The sequence below is a fragment of the Anolis carolinensis genome, chromosome 6, assembly GCF_035594765.1.
Source record: "Anolis carolinensis isolate JA03-04 chromosome 6, rAnoCar3.1.pri, whole genome shotgun sequence".
In the NCBI taxonomy this organism is placed as follows: Eukaryota; Metazoa; Chordata; class Lepidosauria; order Squamata; family Dactyloidae; genus Anolis; species Anolis carolinensis.
Genome location: NC_085846.1, coordinates 111,630,734 through 111,647,758, shown reverse-complemented (window position 1 = coordinate 111,647,758; position 17,025 = coordinate 111,630,734). Strand labels below are relative to the sequence as shown.

At 36.9% G+C, this 17,025-nt stretch overlaps 1 protein-coding gene and 1 long non-coding RNA gene across 3 annotated transcripts in view; one reads left to right on the top strand and one right to left on the bottom strand.

The window, feature by feature from the left end:
* Positions 1-17,025, top strand: part of LOC134292570 (uncharacterized) — a 64,009-nt gene that overhangs the window by 6,760 nt on the left and 40,224 nt on the right. For both annotated transcript variants that reach the window (XR_009999811.1, XR_009999812.1), the window contains exon 2: positions 16,489-16,587. This is a non-coding gene — a long non-coding RNA (uncharacterized LOC134292570). The remainder of the gene's footprint in view (positions 1-16,488; positions 16,588-17,025) is intronic.
* Positions 673-17,025, bottom strand: part of acvr2b (activin A receptor type 2B) — a 158,857-nt gene continuing 142,504 nt past the window's right edge. The window contains exons 8-11 of the mRNA XM_062957915.1: positions 16,242-16,356; positions 15,646-15,784; positions 12,987-13,117; positions 673-10,929 (exon numbers count right to left, since the gene is read on the bottom strand). Of these exons, the coding sequence (XP_062813985.1) occupies positions 10,735-10,929; positions 12,987-13,117; positions 15,646-15,784; positions 16,242-16,356 (580 nt within the window). The 3' untranslated portion in view covers positions 673-10,734. The remainder of the gene's footprint in view (positions 10,930-12,986; positions 13,118-15,645; positions 15,785-16,241; positions 16,357-17,025) is intronic.

Genomic DNA, 17,025 nt, shown 5'->3' with positions numbered 1-17,025 from the left:
TTGTGGTTTTGTGGTGTGGTTGTGTTGTTGTAACCTGGAGGCAAGCCTTTTGCATTGTGTTGCCAAATTTCGTATTTCTGGGATGTTTAGTTTTGTTGTTATAGTCACTGCGCAAACAACTTTATCATTTTATATATATAGATTTATCTGAAATCCTTCCAGGTTAAGGCTTGTAATCATATTAATACAACATAATACAAACATAATATGTTGAACTCTTTTAACATGCACTAGCTTGTCGAATGAAGGTTGCAACTGTAAAAATGATGTTTGGGTAGAATTGGCTCATTGGATACAATGCAGTTTACTTTTTAATTAAAGTGTTTTAGGATTGGGTTGGGAATCTGTTATGTGTATAAGAGACCACTAAACCTGTTTTATGTTTATCAAACAGGCTGCTATAGCTCCATGGTACTCTCCAATTTGATCCTGCTACAGGTGTGCCTGCAATCTATAGTACTCTCTGGTATTATTTTATCCCTTCCAGGCTTTATCCAAGGGTGCTACAATATGTATTTCTTTAAAGCTGAGTCCTGGGAACATTCAGACTAGCTTCTCCTACATTCTAAGACATTTTCATTAAGACTGTTAAGACAGAGAAATAATAATATCTCCCAATCTGAAAAATACAAAGTTCCTCCCTCCCCCTGAAGTCACAAAACACACTTAGAATTGTAATTTATTCTTTATTTTAATATACAAAAAAGATAAATTTGAAATAATTCTTTCTAGTTTTTTCCTCCTATTTGTTGGAGTGGAGCTGCTTCACACAGGACAAAAATACTACATTCATAACTGGTTTATTCGGGCACCCTATGCTTAATTGAAGCAGCAATACCCAAACTTGGCAGATCTAAATTCAAACATGAGACTTGTTTCTAAAATACCACAGTAAAAAGGAACAAAGATCCATTGCAAATTTGATGAATTATGATACAATGTTTCAAAAACGTTTTCATTTTCATAACTGCAGTACAGTGGATGTCTTCTTTAGGGCATCTTACGTATGTATATCTATATTTATATATAATATATATAATATATATAAAAATCAGCACACTTTTCAATCCAAAAGGGGTTACAGCAATGAGCTCAACTCTGTATACATTTTAAAGTGGATACTTTAGGATAACTTTTGTTAACTCAGTAGTACAAGCTATGTCTGGTCTACTTTTTTTTTAGCTACAAGAGTGAAATATAACCTACAACATTTACATTTCACATATCTTGGTATACAAACAGTACACTGGAATTTGAGCCAAGGACCAATAATCTTTTCAATTATTTTACCATCTGGTAGAGCTTTCTGCATTTAGCAATTTCCTAAACTAGTTACTTAATTCTGGAGTTTATTCCGAAATCAAAGTGGAAACCTTGCAGAAGCAGGTTACTGCAAATTTCCATTCAGACTTTCTCTGTACACGTTAAGTAACACAGACATAGTTATTCATCATAAAACTGATACACACACCTCACTATGCTAGACTAGTTTTAGGACTTTATTTCAGTTTTCTTAAATAAAGCATACCATTTTGAAGTAGCTGATCAAATGAACTATCACTAAACATGAATGTTTCTCTTCGGCTGAAACTTTACCCTAAATTTTGTTTTGTACTGTATATTTTACTGCAGTGGTACTAAACAATGCAGAAAGCTCTTTCCACAAGAACTGACAAACTGTACTGAGATCAACTTTACAGTAGAAAATTCACCAAACGGTAAAGACAATATGTGACAAATATTCACAGGTGAAAAACTGTAGGCTTCAGTTCCCATAAGTGGGCAGCGAGTGGATTGACAAGAAGAATGCCCTGGCATTGTGCAAATGTAGGACAGCAAACTGGAGACCGAAAGACTTGTTTTGAAATATGCAATAACTCCTTTTTTTAGGCGTCAAACATCAGAAACTAACTTGGTGACTCATAGGATGCCTGGGGGGAAGGATATCAAGTCCCTTTACCCTGCAACCACTTAACAGATATTTCACAAATATCTGATACACTGATCCTATAAAAAAGATTTCGGATGGGAAAATTGTTCTCCATCCCGCTGTTAAATTTACATTTTAGTGGGGAGATCACTTTTGTATTGGTAAAACCACACATTTAATTTTATGCATTGATGGTCAGAAATAAAAGTTACTGTAGTATCGAAAAATTGTTTCAGTAGGTTTGAAACATTCTGTTTCTCCACCTGTCACAAAACCAAGATTAGTGAAAATAATGCTATAGATTTCATTCCAGAGAAAATGGTCGTGCTCTAATTTGCTGCATAAAGGGTAAAGGGGAAGATCAGTCTCTATTAAAGGGCTCAGTGAAATCTTGTTCTGTGCTTTGTCCAAGTTGTACCCATCAGGAAATAATCATGTATAACTCTTGGCACACATTTGCCGTTAGACCTTTAAAGTAACATTGACTAGACAACCATCAAAACACTGAAAACAGTAGGAATCCAAATATCAAGGAAAGGAAGCACTTTTCAGTAACACCCTTTTACTGTGACATACATCCAATGCAATTGAAAGCTTGACAAAGAAGTTCTTTTGGTTTAACATTGGGAGAAATCGCAAGCTTCTTTATTTGTAAGCTTCAGTCCTTGGGGTAAATTTCAGTTTTTCCACATATATATTATATATAAACACACCCATATGTAGCATGATTCCTTGCCTGTGTAAGTTACAGTCTTGCAGTATGAAGAAGAATCCAGAAAGCAACACTGTTTAATGTGAAGTTTGAGGTAACTGGTTCTTGAAATACCTGGATCACAGACTAAATCCAGAAATAACAACAGGGCAATGAAAAGCACTTTCTCTCTCCCAACCTACCCCTTGGTGAAAAAAAACGTTAGAATGCTAAGAGCTTACAGCAGTTGCTTTGCATGAAAATAAGTGAAGGCACAAACAGTGTTAGACTTCAGAACTGTCAGATAATCAAAGAACATCCTTTCTGTAGAGTTGTTACAATAAAACAATATTAAACATTTTAAAAAGAACTGAACTCTTTCCTAAATTAGGACTTTTTTTTTAAAGGGCAAATGTGAAAAAATATATTGACCGGACAGATTCTGGAAAATGCACTAGGAATTTTGTCTTCTGGTAGCATAATGGAAAATGAAGTTGACTAACATGATTCTATACTTGGTGCTAAAGCATGACAAAAGAGTGAGCACTGAAGAGTGTGGAAATGCACTAGGATCTGGCTTGAAAAGATACACAAGAACACACTTTCATGTTTTAGATTATAACACTCATAGAATCATACTTGGAAAAAACCACAGGGCCATCCAGTCCAATCCCATTCTGCCATGCAGGAAGACACAATCCAAGCACTCTTGACAGATGGCCATCCAGCCTCTGCTTAAAAACCTCCAGAGAAAGGGTTGAGGACTTTGTTAAGTTGCCCAAGTGAGTTTAACTTCATAGAACTTGCAGTCTGTATTTCAGGCATATTCAGCTGTAACATTTCCCAATCTCTTTGGTTAAGCTTAGTATTAAATTCCTGCAGACATCATGAATTAAAGGCAAAATGAAAAGGCAAGGGCTGGATCATGCATGTCTGGTTTTATATTCTTGGTTAGGAGATTAGGAGATGTTACCTTTGTACCAGAGCTATTGGGAAACCCAAACTCTTTTACCTTCTGTTTACTGTTTTTTAGAATTTCAGTCTGGCAGTGCTTTATCACTGTTACAGGATCCAGTGCCAAAATAATATTAACAACATATTTCATTACAGATCATATTATCATACATAATCACTATAAAATAAAACTGCTAATATGTTGGAGAGTAGAAATCCAAATTGTGATTTTCTTAAGTGATTAATGTATGAAGTCTTACAGCTTACCACAAAACAGAAGTAAATCTGTTTTCCATTAGAAATTTGTATGACAATTGTTCAGTAGTGGTGTTTGTTAAAGTCATGGAGAAAAATCAAAAGGCTTTTTGTCAGAAGGAATGAATACCCTATAGTATGTTGCCAATTAATTCAAGCCACCTTTCTAATACTGTTTCACATGTTGAAAATACACATTTTATATTACTTTTTCTTTATATGACTTGTCTGTATGTGCCTTCATGTTGCCTGTGAACTATGGCAAACTTATCAATTTTGTCAGGTTTTCTTAGACAAGGAAATGTATTAAGACTGTTAAAAATTATTTCTTGCAAAGTAAATTTTCACCCATTATACAAAGTAAATAATTATTTTTAGATGTAACTTTGCATTTTTTAAAAAGTGTTTCCCCTTCCATTAACGTAGACAATGTTTTTAAAATGAGCACTATAATTTAATTATTATTCATATTGATAGCACTGGATGCTTCCTGCTTAACTCCACAAATGAACTACTCTCCATGAGAGAACTGCAGTAGCGTCAGTATCATATTTTTGGCTTCATACACATCCTTTACAATCTGAATTTCTTTTCTTTATAAATAGGGAAGAAAAAACACAATGCTGTGTGCGAAAGTGTGTGTATGTATGTAAGTGTGTGTGTAAATATATATACACACACGTACAGGATATTCATCCTTCTGTCTTCTCCATCTTAATACTTCTGTATATATATACAGGTAGTTAATTCTATACCTCTGGAAGTGTCAAATGCACATAGTATGTAGCATTAACGGTCATATACTTGAATGTTCGACACCAGTAGAAACCATGAATACTTTTCAGCATTTGGGAATATAGTTGTAGAAGATTTCCAGATAATGAAAAGTATAAAGCAGAAGCTCCATGTTCATTTTGCAGTTTTATAGCCTTTGAGAGTGCCCAGAAATGCAGAAGGCATGCTCACAAAGAAAGGCATGCCCCTTCCCATCTGCATGAGTGAGTAGCTGAATGGGGCATGCTTAATTCGTTCCCCACAAATTCACTGCAATTCATTTTCTCTGCAGAGTGGTTTATTTTCTCTAAAAATCTCAGTTACAAACTGTCTCCTTGGAAGTACCTTCTACTTCTGCAAGGAGTTCTCTGGACTGAAGCCAATTTTCAGTAGGGAGATGTTTGGATTATAAATTACTGTTTCTGCTAGCAACAGTTGATTACAAACACCAGCTTTTTATCTCTCTTTTAATAGCAACAGCTATAGTTAGTCAACCATCTGTTGATTCTCCAATGTGAAAAGGAAAACTTCATTTGTAATGGTATGTAGGAAGATTGCAAACACTATAAAAAGTTTGAGCAAATATATTGACACCTATCATCTGTTGAAACATATGAGGGCTTTATGTGAAAATGAAGGCTCCAGGTGGATGTCAAGGAGGGAAGTGCAGCAAATTATATGAGAACTGCAGTGGTATGACCGCCATTCCCAAACTATCACATGGAGCCCCCCTTATGTGATTAAAATGTAAATCAGTCGTTGTAAAATTTTCATTCACAGAAAACAGTAGCTTGCTTTACATGTAATTCTGTTGTTTTGGGGAAATAAAATGTGCAACACGTAGGAGAACCTAAAAAAAGTACCAATCCCCTTTACTCTCACCATTGTGGTGCTGCTTCTGGTCTTTTTTTAATGCCGAAGTGGGGAAATGGCAGCAGTGGCAATGAGTGTAGGTGGCCCTCCAAGGCAGCATTCGTGCCTTCCTCTCTTTATAGAATGACCCACAGCTTATTTATGGGTCATATCAAAATCTATCATTTTGGTCCCAAAATCTGCTCTCGACTTACACATGAGTATATATGGTACTTATGAGAAAGGCCCACTCAGTCTTTATTTGATATAACTGCTCTAAAAGTCAGTATTTCAGCAAGTGAACTATTTTAGAACAGCACTGTGGGGCAGATTTAATGACAGCAATTGGCGCAGATACCTTAACACCTGATTAGTTTTGGGAAGAATTTATTTTTAAGCATAGCTGCATCTATAGTGAACTACCCTACTGCTATAACAAGATACCATTTTTAATTAACCATATACCATAATCAAGAGCCAGGAAGACTAGAAGATATTAATGGGCACTTGTTTTAAATAGTAGAGGAAATCTCTGATCATTCAGCTGAGAATGCTGCATATTAGCTATTTAATATGCCTATTTAAACACCACAATATACTATGTGCAAATGTGGGTGCAGATGTTGTAGAAAGGAGTGCCTTGGGTTGGTGATTATACTTAGTTTGTAGGTGACCAGCATTTTGCTTAATGAGCTAATGACAAAATGATCTGTAAGAAATTACAGTACAAGCGAAGAGATGCCTTTAATGGATATAAACCAGTTAATTTTGGTTAAAGATTGCAAACCCTACAGTGCCCTGCAATAGAAACAACTCTATAGCAACCAGGAGTGAAGGTTATGTATATGTGTGTATGTGCTTCTCCCTTTAAATAAAGAGAAGGTTGAGGACACTGTCCGGTAGGCTATAACTCATATGGCACTTTCAGTAAATACTTTAAAGTTTCTTAAAGGAAACAGGATGGTGTGTGTTTGTAAGCAAAGCAACTGCTGTAATAACCCTGTTTTAGCTATGACATAAATAATGCTGCAAGAAAGAATGATATCCAAAGCAGCAGTTATTACAATAATTAAAAGACAGCACATTTTTCCCACTGATATCAAGAGCCTGGATCTTAAACATTACATTTAAGAAGATATATAGGTTCAAGGTTTATTTCATCTTAATTGTTCTTTTCCCCCAAAGCTTTCCTCTTCATAACATCAATCATAAAGATAAAAATAAAAGGTCTTTACCCATATTATGTCATTGTAGTCCATGTCTTGCACAAGGGACTTAACAGATGCTTTTTTAAAACAAAAAACAACCTTTCCTTGTTAGAGTATGCAACAATAAGGGAGCCACAAAATTCTTGGCAAACCACAACATACAGTGGATCACAAACTGAACACATCTCTTAGTTTCATTAGCAGCTCTTGATTTTCTAGGGCACCAATATGTATTTTCTAAAATACTCCCTTTTCCAGAGACAATCAAAGCTAGGTTTGTGAATTAACAAAGTACAGTTAGTATGCTGTAGAAATATAGTGAAGGGCATCTGGGGGGGGGGGGTGTATTTGCTCAAAAAGTTTTCTGTTGTAAGACTTAAGTTTAGTTTTGCCTAACTATCACTATGGACCATTACGCTTCAACAGTAAAAATTATAAATGGGTTCATTTTGACATTCAGAAAAGGGGGACTGCATTTATATTGAACATACATTTCTTAATTTAAAAGCCCATGTTTCCCAGTCCTAAACTAGTTTACTTAAAAGTTAATCCCACTACTTTTCAATGGTATTTACTCCAAAGAAACTGAAATTTAAGACTGGTGCAGTGGGCTCACACATCAGGGTGTTTATCCAAATGCTCCTTTGCAGCAGCTAGTTAGGGCTTACAAATGGGCTTTCCTCTTCCCTTACTTCTGGAGTCCATCTGCATTAGGGGAAACACAATGTGGGAAGGGATGGCATGATCACTACCAGCATCTCTAACTCTTGGATAGCGGCTGGAAACATGAGGCACACTTGCATTTTCTTATGCAGCATTATCTTTGAATGTTGTATGTAGTTCCCCTCTTTCTTATCAAAATAGATATGTTCTTTTGCGCACCTCAGTATCAACATACGCATCTAGGAATGTTTGTTCTCACTCAGATATTCTTAAAAATACAGTGAGACCCATACCGATAGATGATCCCAACTATTCTAGAATAATCCAAGTACAGTAGGAACAATGCTGGTGAAAGCAGACTTCCTTGTTCCCTTCTCCCTGTTAGTTGCACTCGTCCAGTGGTTCTCAACCTGTGGGTCCCCTGATGTTTTGGCCTTCTATTCCCAGAAATCCTAACTGCTGATAAACTGGATGGGATTTCTGGGAGTTGTAGGCCACTGGGAGCTGGGGATCCATAGGTTGAGAACCACTGCTGTTGTCCCTGGAAAAGGCTACATAAAGAGTTGCAGGGCTGTGATGATGGTTGGCTGTGTGATGGAAGAGGCTAAATGGGATGAGGGAATGCTCAAAATCTGGATGTAAGGCACCTTCCATAAATGGAACTTGGCTCATGGATAAGTGCTTCACCCAACTTTTTGGTGTAATATTTGTAGAGGAACTGCTATTGGAAGGAAGTAGTAAAATCTGTTCACCAGCTGAGTTGTGTGTGCCTAAATCTGGATTCAACCCATATTGTGGAACTGTTTTAGCACAAAAAAATATAGCAAGGATGGGAACTGTGTGACCTTTTGGATATTGTTGAACTGTAGCTCCCATAATTTCTCAACACTGGCTATGTCAACTGCAACTGCTGGGAGTTGCAGCCCAACAACATGGTGGCCTGTCAAATCAGGTTTCAGCTTGTGTGTTTTTTTAATGGGTGATCATTCTTATACCACTAATCTTGTTATCATTAGTTAAATAGTTTGTGTTTAAACAAACACATTTTATCTTTTGATTGATGTTGTATCCAAGGAGGAATTAGAACTATTTAATGGAGAGGAAATGATGCACTTGTTTTCATTACTAAAACATCTTGTGCTCCTACTACCCAAAAAGTAAAAGAATGGAAAAAGCTTTCACAAATAATAGTGAATAATGCCCAGGAACCTTAGATAGGCAGTTATTCTAAAACTGTTTCTCTTATTTACAATGGCGCTTTATGAAAATCAAAACAAATGAAATAATGGTAGCACTTCCTAAAAGATTTTTGAACTTTTTTTCTTCATTTTTTCTTTTTGTAAAACTCCCTTGTCATAAAAGCCAACTTACATTAAAATATACATACTACAAGACAACACAACTAACAAAATATATAATAAAACTCATACAAGTAGAAAATTCTGAGGTATTTCTGGTTTGAGGTGGTCTGTGGTCATGAAGTTTTTTTCAAAACATTTTTTTAGTTTAAACCTCGGAAGCCACGTAATGTGTATGTGTGTTCTTAATTTTTCTTTAAAAAAATCATTGCATGTTTTGCAAGTTAAAAAAATATTTAAATGTTGAATCAGCAGCATTAGGAACATTCACTGACTAGAGCGAGTTTATGGCATAATAGAATTAGCTGTCTTTAAAATATGCACCACTGTAAAGACGAAAGAGTTGGGTGACAGAGTTCAGAGAATACAGAATTAAAATAACCGCTGAGAGGACTGTCAACATATGCATTGCCTAACTTGGGAGTAAACTTCATTGAAAATCTTACTTAAAAGTAGCATGTGTCTATCTTTCTCAGGCTTAGTCGATGAAAACATGACCAGCCAGATACATTATACACACCTATGCAACAAACACAAATTGTTTTAAAGCCTGTTTCAAATTGAGTGACGTGCTAGACCAGGCTTGGGCAAACTTGGGCCCTCCAGGTGTTTTGGCCTTCACTCCCACAATTCCTAACAGCCAGTAGGTTGTTAGGAATTGTGGGAGTTGGTCCAAAATACCCGGAGGGCCCAAGTTTGCCCATGCCTGTGTTTAAAGGCATTGATACTTCCGTTACAAAGATGGACTCTTCTACAGTTCCTAAAATGTCATGGTAGGTAGTTTAATGCAGTTAAACAAGTTTGAAACTAGCTTAAAATTGCCATGCCCTAAACACACTTCCTTGGAAATGCATATTCTCTAATTATGAAATCAGGAAATTTGGAAACAGATAAATGTCAAACCTTAAACATATTTACTTGGAAGTATATCCCACTGGTTTCAGTGCCACTTAGGGGGATGGGGGCATACTTCAGATCAGTCTACCTAGCCTTCTATACTGTGTGTTAATATTTAGTTGCATCATTGTCAGCCATTTAGTTTAATCATTTTTTCCTTCATATTTTGGTATATTTTAAAAAGCAGAATTTTTAACACTGTCCTGTTGAAAACCTGGTAGGGAATCTGCAATAGGTCAATCCCAGTATCGAATTCTCTGAACTTATAAATATAAGATAAAGGTTTTCTTTTCTTTTTAACACTGTTAAAGCCTGAGATATTTTAAAAAAACCATTTCTATCAGTGATTCTCTGTGACCCAACTTTCTCTGTACTCTGCAGCAGCTGAATACTCTGCCTCAAAACTTGCCCTTCCTCTCATTAACAGTTTACCTGAGAAGTAGCTCCATAGCAGGTGTTTCTCCAAATGCTGCAGAAGTCCAACGTTCTCTTTCTCCCAGCCCTATTTACTAAACTTTTCACTTTCATGTCTACCATCAAAGAGTTAACATTCTCTTTTCAGTTTCTTCTCCCTCCCTCCCCCATTGTTAACAACAACACCCGTTAGACCCGTAAAAGACACATCTGCTTTTTCTTTCTTTTTAAAACTCACTGTCTAAAATAGAAAAGAAATAAGAAAAGGAAAAGTTAAGGGGAAAGTCCATTTTGAGGTGTGATCTTATGTAACAGTCTTAAAGTTTGCAGCATGTCTTGCAGATGACTTAAGTTGTTTTCTTGAGATTGTTGATATTCTGTGTAAAAAAAGACAAACCAGTAAAAGAGAAAACTCAGAAAGCAGGATTGTAAGGAGGATGAAGTGAGTCCGTTGAGGTTTTGAGGTACCTGCACCGTATCTGCATTCATTAGTCGGCACCCGAATGCTTGCTGAGATGTCCTCTTTTTTTCATTTTAATACAGTAGAGCAATGTGCTGGTAAAATTGATCCAATCAAAACAATAATAATAACAACAACAATAATAATAACAATTTAAAAAGTCAAGATTAAAATAGCAGCTGCATTCATGTGTGTGTTTGTGTTGGATTTGTGGTTTAACTTCTTTTTTAATAAATCCACTGAGTCTGGAAGGACCAAAAAAAAAAGTGAACCAGGATTTAGATACTTGATTCTTTGGGCAGCAAGTCCATGTTGGTGACGGAGGTCACGATGGAAACGAGGCAGTCCGAGGTAGTACCGTTTACTGCTTTGCGTATCTGAGAAATCCTTTCCTCTACACAACCTGCAGATAGGCGTGCCTCTGCATCATGGTCCCAGCATTCCTCAATCGTGACACAAAGCTGCGCCAAACCCTGAATGAAGAAAGGGAAATTGAGATAGGGCTGGATTTAGCCAGTGCCTGGAAATTACTGTTTCAAAGTAGCAATTAATGGAGTGTCCTAACAAATACACCGTAGGAGGCTGGAAGAGAGGGACTTTTCTGCAGTGGCATCAATTATGAACACCCTCCTCCTAGAGCAGGCCTGGGAAAACTTCGCCCCTCCAGGTGTTTTGGACTTTAACTTCCACAATTACTAACAGCCTATAGGCTGTTAGGAATTGTGGGAGTTGAAGTCCAAAACACCTGGAGGGCTGAAGTTTGCCCATGCCTGTCCTAGAGGCTTATCGGTAGCAATACTTATTTCATTCTGGCAAGCCAAGTAAAAATATGTCCCTTTACTAAAGTCTTTGGGACCTCTTGGGTTTTCTCCAAATCTGCACATGTGATTGGTTTGAAATTTCCTAACTCTTTTGAAAATTGGTATTAAAGGTGTCTTGTTTTAACTTATTAGTTGAAAGAAACTCCACAAACTCTGGAATTTGGAAGTACTCTGGTCAGTTTTATAAGAGTTGTGGACTGAAAAACTTAACTTTTATAAGCTCTGGAAGAACCAAATTACCGAACATTGACATGTAGTGAATATGAGAGTGTTTTGACATCTTGTCTGGAGGGAGGAAGCATAGTAGCTCTTGTATGCAGAAGTGTCTAGCTTTTATGTTTCCACTGATAATATATAGGGAAACAGCCGAAACAAAAACCTAGTCCTTATTGACACATTTTGAAGATGGTGTCCCAATTTAAATATTCTGTATCTCGAAAGAATGAGCCCATATAATGATTTGAGCATTAGGATAGCATTGGCAAGAACAAACCTCCTTCCTTTGAACAAATCTTGCTAAGAAAACCTTATGATAGGCTTGCTTTAGCGTCATCATAAGTCAGAAATAACTTGACGTCATTCAACCATAATATCTCAACTAAGTTCGGGATTGAGATATTGAAAACATGTTAGTAATGTTCCACAAGCACAAACAAATAATAGGTTTGAAGGGGTCTCTGCATTTTCAGCAATAGCTAAATCATTTTATACACAGGCAGGCATATTTTAGTTTTTTTCCAGAGCACTGGAAGGTGTCAATGTGCATTACAGTCCCCATGATCCATTTTGGTACTGCTTGTATTTGAAGAGTTTTGGAGCTTTTCAGATGAGCCATTTTGTGGGGGCAAGGAAGATGAAGCAACATTATTTACCCTCATGACCTTGGAGGTCATTTGTAGGGCGTCATATGTCAAAGTCAACAACAATTAATTAAAAAATTTAGAGTGGCATGGAAAAGCAACAGAAGTTCTATGAGTTATGCTAGAACACCCATTTTCTGTGGGCTGCTCATGGAGAAAGGAGATAAAGAAAGAAGGAGTGATGTATAAGTACATAAAATGGATCATGTTCCCAGGGAACCCTACATAAGTTGCTCCTCTGAAAATATACACTAAGATACAATTCTATATAATGTGCAATCTATTATTCTGGTTATTTTGTATCTCCTTTTAAACAACCAACTCCCCACCTCATGTGCCATATGACTACCTACTTTTGAATATCCCTTCAAAATGGATTTGGTATGTTATATAGAGAAGACCTAATGTTAGCTCTTCCCTGATCTTAAATCTCTGTCAGTCATTGCAGGCTGGATGTCAAAAGCTGTACGTCTCTGAATGATAAAACAAAGCAACAAATAACCATTGTGTGCCATATTACAATATATAAGTAAGCATTGCCAAATATTTAGTTATGTCCCTGCTGCCCTCAAAGGTAATTTTTAAAGATAACATTGTTGCAAGTGACTTCCAGACTCAGATATACTTCTCTTCCCTCCTGCCCTCACTACCTCCCCAATGGGTGCTCAGAACTACTGCAAGCTGAATCAAAAGAATTTTTAATCCATTTTGTTTATGCCTCAAGGCAGTTTCTTCCTGCAAAACTGGTGAGGAATATTTCTTTGACTTGAAGGGTGCATCTAGTTCACTACATTCTTATGTCTAGTTGTTAAGGAAGGAATTCTAAAGTATTAATGAGAAAAGACGTACAGGATGTTTAAGCCAGTGATCCTTGAATGCAGGGCGCATCTTCTTGTGAACTACCACCTCCTGGAGGTCCTCAAGGGATGGGTGCTGTCCTATCTCTTCTTCAAAGGGCAGCATGTACTCATCCACGGGACCTGAATTTGCACAGTAAACCAATGGAACAGACAGCTTTAACTTTTATGTTTAATGCTTGATTTATGGCTCAATGGTAATACAAGATAACATTGAACTACATGCTTCACAAATACCTATTCACATGTTAGTCCATGAAGTCACAAAATAAAATAGAACAGTTAATTTTGGAACCTGCAAAACTCAAAATTCCCAGGCATCTCTAATAAGAGGTATCTGCAATGAATCTCAAAAGCTCAAACTCCACCTACCAGAAGTTTTGTCATACAGTAGAGTCTCACTTATCCAAGCCTCGCTTATCCAAGCCTCTGGATAATCCAAGCCATTTTTGTAGTCAATGTTTTCAATATATCGTGATATTTTGGTGCTAAATTTGTTGTATAACATGAAGTTTTGGTGCTTAATTTGTAAAATCATAACCTAATTTGATGTTTAATAGGCTTTTCTTTAATCCCTCCTTATTATCCAAGTTATTCACTTATCCAAGCTTCTGCTGGCCCGTTTAGCTTGGATAAGTAAGACTCTACTGTATTTGCAAACACTCAGATGTGGTACTTCATAATTTCATTTCACTTACAGTAAATTTCAAAAGTTATTCCAAGCTGCTCGCCTGTCCTTTTTACCAAGGACAAGCCTCCATTTCTTTTCTTTTTTAATATCATATTTATTTAGCTTTCTTTTGTACATAAAATAAAATAGCATAGCTCTAAAGGGTATAGCAGGAGTGGGTAGATAAGGAAAAAGGTAAAGGGTAAAAAAAAAAGACAGAGCAAAACAAAAATATAAAGAGGGAAGGGAAAGGTAATAGGAAAAGGGAGTAAGGGAACGGGATAGGGAGAGATCTACCAAGCGTCTCTATTGCTCAAAGAGTCTCTATTGCTAAAAAAAATAAACTCAGGCCTTTGAGCAATAGAAGCAGCACTAACTGTAAAATGAAATTAAGATGAATAATGGACAGACCTGGATCATGATTTGGAATGTGCCCTTGAATGTATATTTATATGGATGTTTTAACTAACTGTAATTGTTTTTATATATGATGTTTTATATTGGTTTGTTCAGTGTCTAATTATGCTAATTGTAAGGGTGCCCTGAGTCCCCCCTCGGGAGTGAGAAGGGCGGGATATAAATACTTGTAATAAATAAATAAGAGTCCCACTATGTAACTTCCGATCTTCCTTGTGTCTGTATTCCTTCATTTCATAAGCCTCCATTTCAACTTGCTATGATTACTTAGAACCATAGAGTAATAGAGTTGAAAGAGACCGCATCTAGTCCAACCCCCTACCATGCAGCAAAAGCACATTCAAATTACTTATTTCATCCATACCAAGCAACTTGGTTAGAATCCTCTTTAGGGAAAAAAGTTGTAATCAGTAACCATGTTTGAATTGTGTTCGTTATCTTAAATCATAATTACAGCGGACCACCATTAGTTTGGATTTAAAAATAATTTTAACACAACTAGTTGAAAAATGAAGTGAATGTTTTTACTCACCACTCCATGCCTTTATAGACCTGGAGTGTGAAGGCTTGAGGGTTAACTCAAGATCATTTCTGTAGCATTACATTATGATTTGGAGGCAGAAAACACTCATTTGTCTAGATTATGATCCCATTCTCTGGGCATCAGAAACTACAAATGTATTGCAGCCAATACTGAAAACATAGACACAATACTCTAAAAGAGAATAAAGCATAATGGCTTATATCCAACACTAGCTGAGCGAGCATATTACAGGCACTGGCATTGTTCCATAAACAATCATGAAACCAACAGACAGCAAGCTCATAAATGGGGGAAAATTTGTGCAGCCAGAATCAAAATATTGTATTTGACACTTTGAAACCCATTTCAAATAAAAGCAAATATTCAATTGGAATATTATTTTTAATAACCACATGGAGAGTATTGCATTAAATATGTCACCAAACTCAGGCCCCTTCCACACAGCTGTATAAAATCCACATTGAACTGGATTATATGGCAGTGTGGACTCAAATAACCCAGTTCCAAGCAGATATTGTGGGTTATCTACCTTGATATTCTGGGTTATATGGCTGTGTGGAAGGGCCTCAGAAAGCTCTGAAAGGATGAACAGAGCTTTTACCTCTTTAAATGAAACTTGCCAGCAAATAATATAAACTAGATTATTATTTACTTATTTAAATTATTCAGGTTTACAACCTGTCCAACACATGCTGAAACCCTGTTCCCTGATCTACTTTTCAGTTGGCTAGGAACACCTCTGTCTTGTCTGGCTTAAGCCTCAATTTGTCTGTTGTCATCCAAACCACCACTGACAAATGTTATTTTGTTATCCATATATATCTGCTACTATTCTTTTAGCAGAAAGGCAAAAGTTAAATTAAATTAAATTTACAAATTGGAAATTCTCTCAACTTGTGTAAGCTCCCACTGCATTGTAGAGATTCCATTGTGGCATGGGCCTTGATACTATTTTTCTGAAACTAGAAATGGCAGAATTATTTCTGAAACTCTAAACAGAACGGAGGTTTTGATACTCACCGTCAGCTGCTCTGCATCTGGAGACCAACTCCCACAAGACTAGCCCCATTGCATACATGTCTATTCTTAGGAAAGCGTCTCTCTGGAAGTTTATTGCTCCCTCTAAGACCTCAGGAGCCATGTACCTCCTTGTTCCCACCTGAGGCAGAAAAACAACTTTAGTCATCGAGACTGAATGGCATCAAAGGAGGAGGAAAGGCTGGCCACCCTCAATGAAAATGTTGTTACCCTCCAAAAGCATCCAAACTATTAACAAAAAAGAAGAAATTTACTCTTTGTGTTTCAAACTGGATGACTTTATGAAGTTAGTTAAAGCTGCAAGGATTTCAATAGGGAAACTCACTCATGGCATGACTATGAACTATGAAAATTGAGATAAGAGGCTAGATAGCTCTTTTCAGTTTTCAGCTAAAGATCGAATTAAGAAAATTCGGGAGGTAGTAAACCTGCAAGACTTTATAGTAGACTTCTTTTGCTTGCAGAAAACACAAGCTACAGGGCTAAATGTGAATGGTGTTTACTATAGAACAAAGGCCCCTTTTGTATTGCAAAAGGAGGTGACATGAAACAAAATTTCTTTAAGTTTCAGTGTTTACCTGTCCATGGGTATCTCCTGGAGGTTTTCCAGGTTCAAACCGTACAGCCAATCCAAAGTCAGCTAGCACAGCTGTCAAGTCACTCTTCAACAATACATTTTTGCTCTTGAAGTCCCTACAAAAAGAAGAGCAGCAGGGAAGGAATAAAGAGGTGTTTCACATACCCCACATTTTTGAAAAACAGCAACAGATGCAACTGATCGATAACTGCGCTTAGCAACAATCTTCTTTTGTTTGTTGTCTACAGGAATTTTGGGACTGGCTGCAAAAATACAGAGATTTCCAGCAAGGGAAATATTAATAAACAAAGAAAAAAAGAGAACTTGGAAGGCAAATCATCCTACAGGTCAATTTTCTGAATTCCCTTCTCATTCTACTGATTTTTAGCTCTTGAGACAATGTTTTCCTTGAGAAGCTCGGTTACAGTTTCTAAATGGCCCAATTCCTTTCAGAGAGAGGATTATATTGGGCACACATTTTGCCCTCACCTACCCAAGTAAAAGTCCTGCTTATTAAGTCATTCCCAGACTTTCCAGCATTTTCAATGGGGGTGGAGAGAAAGGGATGCATATAATTAAATTACAGACCTTAGGCAGCAGATGGCAAGCCCATGTGTGCTCAGCATTATAATTCTCCTGCCATCAATTCAGTTCACTGTGGCAACCCTGCCGGTCAGATCGCAGGACAACTGGGCGGAGGGAGGGGGGGCATGCGAGATAATTAATGAGGGCAGATACAATTGTTTTCTGAAATGTCCTGTCAGAATCTGTTACAAAGAGAGACA